Genomic DNA, 13,435 nt, shown 5'->3' with positions numbered 1-13,435 from the left:
AGTACAGATTTTCAAAGATTCATAACATTACGTATCGACGAATCACATTTATGTCCTTTTAGAAGAATATATGTATAGGTCTAAGAAATGAAAGGCAGAAAAACACAAGAGAAAAACAGAGTGGACAAGTCTCAGGCCACAGAAGCTGACACCACACTGGATCCTGCTCCAGGTACTTCTTCCATTATCAGAGAAAAAAACTGTATTCATCAGGGTTCTCTAGAGGAACGGACCTTATAGAATTAATATATATGCATTAATAACTACCATGTATAGGCTTACAGGCTGTGGTCCAGTTAGTCCAACATGGCTGTTGACTGACAGAAGATCCAAGAATCCAGTAGTTGTTTACTCCATGAGGCTGGTCTGAAGAAGTAGGCTCTAATGCCAGTGAAGGAATGGACTTGCCAATAAGAAAGAGCAACCTGCCTTCCTCCATGCCAGCAGAAGGTGTGGTTCAGATTGAAGGTGTATCTTCCCACCTCAAAAGATCTGGATTCAAGGTGGGTCTTTCCACTTCAAATAATTTCATTAAGAAAAATCCTTCACAAGTGTACCCAGCCAGTTGTGTTTTAGTTAGCTCCAGATATAGTCAAGTTGACAACAAGAATATCCATCACAAGTAGCTAAAACATGGAGGCCATTTAAAAGCAAGTTACTCACAGAGTCTATCTCTAACCAAGAACTTGGGAGGAATGAGTGAGGGGATGTTTGTAAAGGGTGACCTGGGAGTGATGGTGTCACTGTGTCTACAATACCCTAACAAAGCTCAGGTGTATGACATCGACCACAGTATAGGGAGGCTGAGGAGTGTAGGAAAAGGGGTGCAGCATGAAACACTTAACCCCCCTCTCCATGACACGCCTCTCATGTTCACTCAGGGCAAAGCCTCCATGCTCATTACACGCGCACAGGTTCTCCTCTGTGCGGGTTCACCGGAACCTGCTGAGGTGCGCCTTTTGGAGAAAGGGTTTCTACCTTCACTACAGAGTCTTTATATCAGATGGAAACAGAACGAGTTGGCATACTTTTCTCCCTTTTCCACTTCCTGAAAGGTTACATCAAGTATTTTTACTTAAATTTTTGTTTTATTTAATTCACAAATCATTAAGTCAGAATTTTCATTGGATGAAAAAAATCAAGTCAGCAATTTGGTTTTCTATTACAGACAACAAAAGTTCCTGTGTCTTATTGAACCTGCAATAAGAATTTGTGTTCATTGCCTGAGAAAAGCCACCTGTGCCAGTTAGAAAGCATACAGTTAACTTGGAAAGATTTAGAACTAGACAGAGACTCATGAGGCTGGAGCCTTTAACATCACTGTGCCCACCTAGGCATGTTGCTGTCAGGTGTTAGGCACTCATGTTTTTAAATGCAGAGGAAAATTTGTCCCTCAGAAGGTGGAATGAAAACCATGAGCTCTTGGGTCTTCTTCCTAGTGGACAGGTCTCACCATTTAGCCCTAGTCACCACAGTGGCAGCAATGAGAGCTTCTTTCAGATAATGTATCAGAATTGTACCTGATAACAGATAAGCAGGAAGCAGACAGTAACCACACTGGCAGTGTGCATCCCAGATGAGGCTGGGGTTCAATCTGCTCCTCTTCCATCCTGGATAAGCTATCTGCTCAGGATATGCAGAGGAATATCTGGGCTAGCTTATCTGGTTGTAAGTGCCAACTAAGTGAGCTACCTTATACTTTCTGCCCCTTGCTTCCTCAAAATTCTCTGTGAGACTCTAGGGAAGCTGTCTGAGGATGGGCTCTGATAGGCACTTCAAAGACAGGATCTTCAGCAAATGGGCTCATTGCTGCCTCAGGTACACCTGTGCCTGGGGAAGAACACTACAGCAAACTTCCCTGGGTCTGATTCTGGCTGAGGCTTCATTAATGGAAGATACAGGGTCCCCACAGTGGATGATCCCAAGAGCAGCTGGTGACTGGGAGTGATCATGTATTAGAATTTGGTTAGTCATATCCAATCCCGCTTTGACCAGCTTTGCTCTGGGTTCAAGAAGAACTGCTTCAGAGTAAGTCTAGCAGACCAGGCATGTCCTTCCTAGGTGGACTTCATCTCTCCCAATGGCCTGAGAGACTCCAAGGAAGCAATAAGTTTATTGATGCAGACGTACTTGTACTGGTGTAGCTCAGCAGTTGATTGCCACAGCCAGCAGCACTGGTTGGAACTGTGGCCTTAAGTGACAGTTTCAGCGGGGTCCCAACCAGAAGAAAAGGGGGATACTTGTAGACAATAGCTCTGCAGGTTTTGCTCAGGCATAGTTCAGAGTTAGGAAGACTCATCACACACTATTGTAACCTTCTGTTCCCTACAGAATGCCCTTCCAAGTGAGCCCCAGGAGACCCCATGAAGGCTCTCTATGCTGTACCTTGCACTGTGTACCATGAAGCTGTTCCATCGTCTATGAAAACTCATACGTAACTCAGATCCACGATGGGGCATGCCTGAAGCCCAGTTTTGAGGGTGGAATTCCCCATTAACGGCACTGATGACCAAACTGCAGTGTCCTTTCTAGGGTGTCTGGAGCCAATGAGGACTTGTGGATTTAGATGTGAGCTGCTGGCCTGCTGGTTTTTTACATCATACCAGGCATCATTGTGGGTTAAAGTTAGGGTCTCTGAGTAACTCATCAATAAAACCAGACACTCCTGAAATGGAGCGCTTGAGATAACTCCAGGACAGGTATCAACCAGGAACATGGGGGGCTCACAATCATGAAAGCAGTAAGGAAGCCCCAAAGCTACCTGATTTGATGTGGCACAACCCAAAGTCACTTTTAGTGGCTGAGCCTGGGGTAGGTCAGCCATGTCACAACAGAAGTCCAGAGAAGAATCACTGAGGACTTAGCTACAGCCTTAGGGCCATTCCAGGCAGCTGAGGAGCCCCTGTAAATTAGGAGGCTTTCTCTCAGAAGCAATCAGTGACTAAAGCAAAGTGAATTTCTTCCCATAAAATGAAGCTTCAAATCTTTCAAAATTCATACCTCTTCAGTCACCACCACCAGGAACCCACTAGTGGTGACCCTCAGGGATGGACGCAAATACAAATGGGCCTGACCAAGTCAACTCTCTTGACCTGTTCCTCAAGGAAGAGACAGAGATTTTGTAAACACACACACACATGCTACACACCACATAGACACACAGACGCCACCACATACCAAACACATCACACAGCACACAGACATACCACACACAACAAACACCACAGACACATCATACGGCACACAGATAGATTTACCATATATATCACACATCATACAGAAACACCACAAATACCACAAATACTATACATCATTCACCACAAGACATATCATACAGATCATCATAGACATTTCACACATCTCACAGATACATCACACAACACATAGACACAAACAGCATACATATCACATAACACACATCAGATACAGCACTCCACAAGACACATCATAGACATATCACACACCACATGGATGCATCACATCCCACCTAGACATACACAGAACATATATCGCACAGCAGACATCACTTATAAAACTCTAGGCACGCCACACAGACACATCACAGGCATCTCAGATATCACACAGATACACAACTCTCCATAACTATACAGATACAGCAATACTGTAGGTACCACACACCACATGTCACACAAAATAACCACACCTACATGACACACTATATACCACATTATACACAACATAACACACCAACTTTTGCCATGTTTATTTTTTACCAAGTCATATCTCAACATTTTATTGTGAAAATTTTCAAACATCTAGAAAATTTGAAAGTGAAAATACACATGTACTTAACACCTAGATTCTATTATTGCTAATATTCTTCTATATAGATGATTCTTGAATGACAATGGGGTTTGCATTCTGAGGAACTCATCATAAATGGAAGATATCTTCAGTCCAAAATACACATAATACACATACTCTACTGAAGGTCATGGCTCAGCGGCATTATGTACCACAAAGCAGAGGCGTCTCCTCACGATCTTGAGCTGACGGCTTGGCACTGCCATCCTGAGAGAAGCTCATTCTTATCACTAACCCAGGAAAAGGCCAAAATTCCAAATTAGAAGCATAGTTTTTAGTATTAATTTTATGCCATATCAAACCAAAAATGTCTAGATTGTACTATTATTACCAGGGAACCCTACTGGCCCCTTAACCATCTGTTTTTGTCACTTAACTATAAATCTTTTGTTGTTGTTGTTGTTTTGTTTTGTTTTGTTTTTTGTTTTTCGAGACAGGGTTTCTCTGTGGTTTTGGAGCCTGTCCTGGAATTAGCTCTGTAGACCAGGCTGGTCTCGAACTCACAGAGATCCGCCTGCCTCTGCTTCCCGAGTGCTGGGATTAAAGGCGTGCGCCACCATCGCCCAGCTGTTGTTGTTTTTTGAGAGAGACTTTCTCTGTAGCTTTGGAGCCTATCTTGGAACTAGCTCTTATAGACCAGGTTGTATGTTATACCTGTAGCCTTCATTGTGCCTCACTAACATGTGCAATGTTGCTTCTGTTTCAGATGATTCATTTCTTTACTGTATTTTCTACCCTCACTTCCTCTTGTCCTCCAGACACCTATGGCTGAGAATTTCTGTCCCTCCAAGTACCATTCCACAACTGTAAAACAGTATCAGTCAAACGGGAGCTCAATGCATTGCTCTCCGCAGGTTGGGGAAACTGTGGACCTGCAGGTGACACAGGCCTGTTTTCCTAAGGCCCAATCAGCACGCTATATTCACCTTTACTGTGGAGGAGTCTTTGGAGCTGGAGCTATGAAACCCGTATTTGACTTCGGTGGAAGAGCAGGGAAATTCTGGGACTCCATCCTGAAGAGGAAAGGCAGGCACATCAGCGTGAGGGAGACCCTGTAATTGAGGCTGAAGAATCGCATACCAGTGTTTTAGGGCCATGTGTTCTACCCAATGGGAAACTATAACTGGATTCTAGTGTGATGGACCCTCACTTTGATACAGAAAGTGCATCCTCATATGACTTGGGCCCTGGGTCAGACCTCTATTTTCCCAAGTAATCATCAGTCTTTGCAAATGGATAAAAGCTCACACGTGCATGCACCCCCAGCAACTCCAACTCATGGAAGTTTCTTGTAGCAGATCCAGAAAGCTTATTAAGAGGTGATCTGGAGTATCCAGGGAGCTCTGATGTAATCGCCTTAAAGCATAGGAAGGTAGAAGAACACAGAGACTCAACATAAGAGAAGGGAAGGGCTAGCCATGCTACCGACAGTGTTGAGGGTGAAAGCATTCCAGAAGCTTCCTGAATGCTCTTAGCCAGACTCTTACTCAAGAGTCTGACCAATAAGAGGCAATGCTGCCTGTGAGACACTGGAGAGCCCAGCTGTGTGTGGAGACAATGAGTCTGTGCTAATGTCTTCTGCAGCACGGGAAAACCAATTCAAACCACCTGGAAGGAGGCAGCTGACCAGAACGCTTTCAAAGTCAAAACAAGAACATTCTTCCTATGTGAACTCTCAGTCTCTGTTTCTGTTTGCTTCCTAACTCTATTATTCCATCTATTTCATGGAATATTTCACAACCGATGCCAGAGGAAATAGTCCCAGTAAATGAATGGTCTACCAACCATTAGGTAAAGTTCTCTGTGAAATTGGGGCCAGAGTACTCCACTAACCAATAGCTATAATTGATACCTGTATCCCATGGGCACTTGTGCTTGTGACTGGTGCAGTGCCACACAGGGCTAAGACAATAGCCATGCTCTCTGGGCTGTGATGGGCCAAAGCAGACCAGTGTGCTTGTTATCTACATCCATGGCTAGGTTGTCATAGAAACAGTTCCTGTAACTGAAAGTATAGGAACTCGAGCAAGCCCTGACTGTGTCATGTCCTGGTGAATATGTGTTTGACACAAGCCAACCATGTCAACCCCAGAGCCTCAGACCCATGGAGGAACAGTAAAGTCTTCTCCCTGGGGTGAGGTTCAGAGGCCATGTGCAAATATGCCCACTATAACTTTCTCCCTCCTAGATGTTTATGGCCTGAAGACTATCCCTTATAGAGACTGTGCCTACTGAGATAAGCTAAACCTGTCCCCTTGATCCAACTGTATATCATAAACTCTGCTCCTTTATTATCTGTATGTAATAACTATGTCTCCTTAACTAGTTGTATGCAATAACTCCAGCTTTTTGTTTAGCTCTGTGTAATAAACATGCCGAGCTTCTGGGGTGCTGTGGTTCCTCCAGAAGAGAGCCCAGACCACCTGATGCCAGTTTTCTGTCTGTACACCTGCCTGTGCTTGTCTTTTCTTCATTACTTCACCACCCCAGTTAGGTGCAAGTCCCTGGAGCCATGCTGGATGTGACACTAAAGAAGGACAGGTAGGATTATACTGACCATTACACTTTGAGAGTTGTGACTATGCCCTGTGTTCTGTCACATGCACATACACTGACCTTTCCAATACAAGGCTAATTCATCATCATGCTGGAAAAAAATACTATAAAGTAAAAATAGTATTTCAGATACGATGCATGTGTATATCCCAAAGATGGAGTTTTTTGTATTCCTAAAATCATGGTTCTTCTTTTAACAATGTTGAAAATATGTGTGGACTTTAAAAAGTGGACCCCAAGAGTGAGATGTATGATTTCAGTGTAACTTAACAGAGAAATTAGACTGAGAAATCTGATGAAGAAGAACTCAAAGAAGGACCTTGGAAATGCCAGCCGTGGCTCCTGGTAGGCAGGAGACTTGAGCGAGGAAATTAGTTTTATTTATAAAATTCTGCAATTTCCAAAATTTTTCTATAATATACGTCTATTTGGTAATCAGAAACAAAATGAAGTGGTTTGGGGTTTGGAGTGGAGCTATAGTCATGGCCACAGTTAGGTTTTGCTAGCCTTTCAGGAAGAGGAAAGAGAGAGAGAGAGAGAGAGAGAGAGAGAGAGAGAGAGAGAGAGAGAGAACACTCTGGAAGTGTGCTTAAAAGATTAGACAGCATTTCAAACCAACATTCACAATTATTTGGTTATACAACAATACTGCCAATCAAGTTTCAAAGAAAGCCAATTTAGACCAAAATATTAGTTCTTTAAGAGAAAATGATTTTGTGGGTTTTTTTTTCAAAATAAACTGTTTTCACTGACCAATAGATGAAAAAAAAAAACTAAAGCATACTTATTCAATATATCCTTGACTCAAGATTGAATTGAATGACAAGCTCTGACTCTCAGGATCTTAAAATCTAAACCAAACACTGTTAGAGACTGATAGGTACACATCTGCCCACATGGCTATACATGGATGTAGAAAATAAACAAACAGAGCTGGGGAAGCAGCTCAGTGGGCAAAGCTATTGCCCTGCAAACAGAAGGGTATGAATTTCATTCCTAGCACCCATGTAAAAAGCTGGATGTGGCAACACATGACTGTCATCCAAGCACTGGGGGAGCAGAGGTGAAAGATTCCTGGAGTTCACCAGCCTGCCAATCTAGCTAAGTCAGAAAGCATGTGGTGGGGTGGGGCTGGGGAAAGTAGAGAGACAAAGATAGAAACAGAGATGCTGGGTCTCAAAAAATAAAACGGAAAACAGCCAAGGAAGACGTCAACCTTTGGCCTCTACACACACGTGCACACGCACACAAAAAGAAGCAGCAGCCTTATTTTATGCATTCGTACAACTGCTAAGGAGGTTTCTCAGTGTGTACAGCTACATAAACAGCTAGGAATGTCAGTAAGCTAAGGGGAACAACTGTACTTTATACTGTGCCATTCCATCATTTCAAACATCACATCACAAATAAACTATTTTCTAAAACCCTTTGAGCTAAGAGGTTATAGCCATTTAACCTTAACGCAGAAGGGGGGGGGGCATTTGGTCCTGCCCCAAGTTAATGTGTCAGACTTTCTTGACTTCCCATGGGAACCCTTACCCACTGGGAGGAGTAGATGGGGTTTGGGCTAGGGAGAAGGTGTGGGAAACAGGAGGAGGGGTAGGAGAATGGTGGATGTAATGTAAAATGAAATTAAAATAATAATAATAATAATAATAAAGCTAACACTCACCTCGGTGAGCATTGAGACCAGTTCAAGTTACTACTCTTTTCCTACAGAGAAAATGAAAATGTACAAGTGAGACAAGAAGCTACTTATGGTGGGCTTCCTGCCTGCAGCTCACAACTAGACCCTATCTATCTTCAGTTTCTAGTGACAGCACCTAAGAAGGTCCCTTCCTTAGACAGCACTCTTCCTTAGAACCATTTTTATGTTTTCTTTTCTCCATGGCTGGGTGGGAGAGGGCCTGGCAGCTGGCCAGGTGGTAGTATTTATGCAGTTTTCTGGGGACCGTTTACTGTTTTCATCACTGGTGAGTCTATATTCCCGTTTCACCTTCTTTTCCATGGGAAGAGCTTTCTGGTCCCTCTGCCTTGTCACTAACATTGGTACTGTCAGACATTGTGGTGGAGGTTAGCTGGTGGGTGGGTGTGTATTTTATCATGGTCTTATCAAACGATGTCTACCATTTTCCATGGGCTTCCTTGCCATAAGGATTTGATCAGATTTAGGGCCATTTCATTAGAAAGCTGTTAGTACATTTGGTATGTGTGTTGTTTAGAAACATCTTGACAATGGCTTGCATTTCATCTTCTTAATGACAATTCTCAAAAATGAAATTTTATATTTCATAAATTACCACTGTATCATTTATCTAGACATTGATGCCACTGTTGTTTTAGCAGTAATTGCTTTCTTTAGAAATTTATAATTTGATTTTCAAACTTAGACCTATAGTTGGCTTTGAATTTTCTGCAGAGATAAAGAAAAATTCATAAAACTTTTCAGTCTTGGGTATATTCAGCTCAGGGCCATCCAGGGAAGCCACACTTCTCCCAAGTTAACCTTGCTATCTTTGTTCAACACGAGCTGATCAGAAACGAAAGGTATAATTCTGTGCCTTTATTCCATTCATCTGGTATAAGGCTGTTGAAAAGCAGTTAAGGTGCTAGTTTACACATTTTAAAGGATTATGTTGTCTATAAACAGTTTCCTGCTGGCCACTGTGTGCCTTAAGCCAGCATTGCACTGTTGTCCAAGGTGGTGAGAATGGACGCCCTTGTCTGTTCCCAGCTGGGGGGAGGGGAGGTCACTTTTTCACCATCAAAGCCACAGACTAACGAGCTCTTCATGGTTTTTATTTTATTCTCAGGCTGTAGGTATTTTTTTTAAACCGGAAATAGTGTTTTAACAGAGTCCATATGTATCTTCTGTATGGGCTGATATAATTAAAAGGTTCTTGACCCTTATTCTAACAGTATTTTTATTACAACAATTGATTTACAGGTGTTAAACAGATGCATCACTAGAATACGCATCACTAGAATACGCATCACTCACTCTTGGCGTACAGCCAATCCTATGTGCTCCTTTACCATATGTTTTGGTCTGATAATGTTTTAAGAGTTTTGCTTGTATTTACAGAATATCTTCGGCTCACTATAAGCTTCTCTTGTGCTGACATTTCTGGATTGAATATCAAGTTAATCCTGGTGTCGCCCAATAGGTTACTCCCTCCTCTGTGAGCTGAGTTTATGCGCAACTACTTTCTTCTTCCTCCTCCTCCTCTTCTTTTTTTTAATTGAGAATTTCATACAATGTATTTTGATCAAAATTTTCCTCTTTCCCAGCTCCTCTCAGATTCCCCTCAACTTCATGTTCTTTCTCTCTCTTAAAAACTAAACAAAAACAAAATCAGAAGAAGACACACACACGCAAATTAAGTCTGATTTGTGCTGGGTTACTACTGCTGAGAATGAAGCCTGACCTGGAGTGTGACTGAGTCAGAGATACTGCACCACACACCACACAGACACATAATACACTTCACAGTCACACTACACACCAGGCACTAGACACATCACACAAACATACCAATACCTCACACACTATACACCATATAGACATACCATACAAATTTACCAACACCTCACATACCATACACCCCACACATCACACAGGCGTACCACATACTATACACATCACGTGTCACACAAACACAACTCATACCACATACGACACAGATGCATCACATACAACATATAGACATACCACATAATGTACTATATGCCACATAACACACTACACAAAAACATCACACACCATACACATACATCACATATTACACACATAACATATATACATTGTATACCATGCATAGACATGCATGTCATAATTGACACAACCAAACTACACTTAGACCATGCGCTACATATATTACATGCCACATAGAAACAGATACCATACACGAGCACACATGTACATATACATTATACACTAAGCACCATATGTACACAGACACTCTACACACCACACACCTCCAGTGAGTCAGGACAGTATCAACAGTGAAACTCAGGACAATGCTGGGATCCTTGTATAGGGTACACCCACACATTGGTCTCGGCCCTTCCATGAGCATGACACAGAAGAACAAGCACACCTGGGAAAGGTTCCCCTTTTTCCGTAGAGGTAGCTCTTTCTTTTCTGCTGAGTGTGAATTCCTCTGGAATTGGCGCTGCATCCTGTGGTCAAATGTGCTCAGGTTCTTGGCAACTGCAAAGGGAAGGGGCAGGAAAGAGCAGGGTCATCCAGCAGCCATGCACAATGTCACACAGCACCCCATATGCAATGTGCAATCAACCTTGCCAGGGAGTGACTGCCTCGCTTTGCATGTCCCAAGACCAGGAGGAGGACCAGGTATGTCAGACCAGACAAGCTATGATCTGCACATTTCATGACTGACAGGACCTGACTATTTCCTGTTGCCCAAGGCAAACCTCTAATTAAGCTCAGAGGTAGGGTGGCCCAGAGGAGCTGAGCTGTGGCACCTCTCAGGGGTCCCCTGCTTGGCCTCATGATAGACAACTCCACACCTGCCTGGGATGGCTTCCGGGGGCCAGGCTCAGGAAAGACTAGTCTGTCCAAGGGTCCTGGAAGCCCTTCATATTCAGGGCGATTGAAATCCTACTGGAAGGAATACTGGATCCCTGAACTGACCTTGTCTGCTGCCTACCCACCCTTTGCCTGCTTCCCCCCACCCAGTGCAATCACCTCACCCTAGATGCTCTGCCTCAGAGACCACAGGCTACCTGAGACTTTGACAACCATACCTAGCAGAAGCAATCTGAGTTACTGCAAGAAGACCAGATTTTTTTTTTTTTTTTTTTTTTTGAGGAAAGAGCTGTAAATGCCTATTCCAGGCCTGTGCTTTTTAGGGAGGGGTGTGAATTTTCAAAACCAACACACATGAGCAGATGGTTTACAAGCATTTCTGAGGAGCTGCAGGGCCACCCGATGACCCTATCTGTAGCTCAAGTAGCAGACAGGGTAGGCTGCCCCAACCCCAGAGGTCCTCCAGAACTTGACTTTGCATTGTTTGAGTGATGAATCTCCCTAGGCCCAGCCAGTTGTGAGCCAGCTTCTAGCACCTATGTAGAGTAAGCCTGTGGGCCAGCACTTGCTAATTCCTTCTAATTAAAACAGTCCTTCTTTCCAAGGGTTATGTAAATGACACTCAGACCACCTGATGAGCACATCCAAGCTGAGCAATGTCGCTGTAGATCCTTTAGGGTGACCAGGCACCGGCAGCTCCCCAAGATGAGGGAAATCTGGAGTGGGTACTTACTCAGGTAGAAGTGGAAAATGAGCAGGTTCCCGAGCGGCACAAAGCTGGCAATGGCTAGCAGGAACACCACCACTAGGATGGACAGGACTACAGGGGTCTTCACAGGCACAGGCCACAGTGGGAGGAACAGCAGCCATATGTTCTCAGCGCTGATCTCTATGAAGACAGAGAGACATGTCCATCTCACACCTGCCCAAACTGCAGCACCTGTGGTCAGGTAAGCAGAGGGACAGAGGGCGAGTGAGGACAGCCAGCCAAGGGATGTGCTTTTGCCTTGTATATCCCCTGCTCTACTGCGGGTCCCAGGATCCCACCTACTGTGGCTGGCTCTATGATCTCCACTTTATGAATTCAAGATGATGATTAGAGAGAAGTTCCTCAATACTGGAGGATAGAGCCAGTCCCTCTTATTTCAGAGATTTGTGCCATGGGCTTGTGCTTCTGGACCTATTTAATCACAGACTCTCTGAACTTCCCCTCAGAGTCTGTTGCTCAACTTAATAGCCCCACTGTCTGCTGTTCTTCTCTACAAGTAGTTGTGTCCTACAAGACAGGCTCCTGCCTTCTCCGCCCAGCCCTGCTAAAGCATCCACTGTCTAGTGTCAAGACTGACTGAAGGGACAGAGGAGTCCAAGTATACCTTACTCTAATCTTTGGATGTTAGGTCTCAGAGGAGCTCACTAAAGAGTGAAGGAACACGGAGGGTGAGGCTGGGAAGCCTAACACTTGGCACATGAGAACCAGGTGGAAACAGTTCCTGAGCATCAGAAGGGTACCTTTATACAGAGGGTCTGTGCGAAGCTCGTCGGGGTTGACAAAGTACTGGATGAAGACGTACAGCAAGATAACCATCACGATAAGCACGCCAACTGCCGCTGAGGCCACAGAGCAGAAGAAGAACCTGCGTAAGAGGAGTGGGATCCTGCCCTGAGATGAGCGAGTGGGAGGTCCGGAAAGACTAACCCCCAGTCAAGCACATGAGGTCAACACACAGGTCTCGTGCGGGTGACCTCAAGGAAGCACAGAGCCCAAACTCTACTCTTGTCTTCTATATTTTTATGTTCCTTCTGCCACGTCTTTCACATACCCTAGGCAGATGCTCGCTTCTGACTTTACTGATTGTGTCTCACATTCCCTACAGCCTTCTGCCTGAGTCCTCATGTCCTTCCATCCTGCAATCTGGATAAGAATATCATTGCTGTACGATGGGAAAAGTTAATCCCTAAGATGGGAGACTACTTCCAGCAGCCACCATGCTCTAACCATGGCCATTCACGAATCACAGCCCTTCTTCTCCTCCTCCTCCTCTTCCTACTCCTCTTTCTTCACTGCCTTCCCATGCACTGGACTGACCTCCTCCAGCCTTTATCGCACCCCATTCTGAAAGACCGATTTGGCTTCCTGTTTATTAGGGCTGTGACACATGGGACTTTCTTTCAGGGCTTCTGTTCAACTCTGGGGCCAAATTATAACAAAATGCTATTGCAGAGCTAGATATATGGTTCAGTCATATCAGTTAAGAGTACTGACTGCGCACCAGGGTTCAGTTCTTAGCACCTATATGGTTACTGTTTGTAACTCCAGTTCCAAGGGGATATGATGCCCTCTTTTGGCCTCTGAGGCCAAGAGGAGCCCAGACATAACATGCAGGCAAACACATCCACATACATGGAATAAAAATAAAAAATTTAATTTTTTTTTTTTTTGGTTTTTCGAGACAGGGTTTCTCTGTGGCTTTGGAGCCTGTCCTGGAACTAGCTCTGTAGACC

General features: G+C 44.0%; 1 protein-coding gene across 2 annotated transcripts in view; it reads right to left on the bottom strand.

The window, feature by feature from the left end:
• Positions 1 to 3,389: 3,389 nt before the first annotated feature.
• Positions 3,390 to 13,435, bottom strand: part of LOC101984008 (probable palmitoyltransferase ZDHHC11) — a 21,778-nt gene continuing 11,732 nt past the window's right edge. Inside the window, exons 5-10 of one of the 2 annotated variants that reach the window (XM_026783807.1) lie at positions 12,443 to 12,567; positions 11,667 to 11,822; positions 10,482 to 10,594; positions 8,054 to 8,094; positions 4,752 to 4,889; positions 3,390 to 4,055 (exon numbers count right to left, since the gene is read on the bottom strand). In XM_026783807.1, the coding sequence (XP_026639608.1) occupies positions 4,754 to 4,889; positions 8,054 to 8,094; positions 10,482 to 10,594; positions 11,667 to 11,822; positions 12,443 to 12,567 (571 nt within the window). In that variant the 3' untranslated portion in view covers positions 3,390 to 4,055; positions 4,752 to 4,753. Of the gene's footprint in view, positions 4,056 to 4,731; positions 4,890 to 8,053; positions 8,095 to 10,481; positions 10,595 to 11,666; positions 11,823 to 12,442; positions 12,568 to 13,435 lie in introns of those variants that run through there. The other variant, XM_026783806.1, reaches the window with a different exon arrangement.

The sequence above is a fragment of the Microtus ochrogaster genome, chromosome 19 (genome assembly GCF_000317375.1).
Source record: "Microtus ochrogaster isolate Prairie Vole_2 chromosome 19, MicOch1.0, whole genome shotgun sequence".
Classification (NCBI taxonomy): Eukaryota; Metazoa; Chordata; class Mammalia; order Rodentia; family Cricetidae; genus Microtus; species Microtus ochrogaster.
Note: the sequence above shows the minus strand (reverse complement) of the source record. Positions and strands in the feature narration are given on the sequence as shown.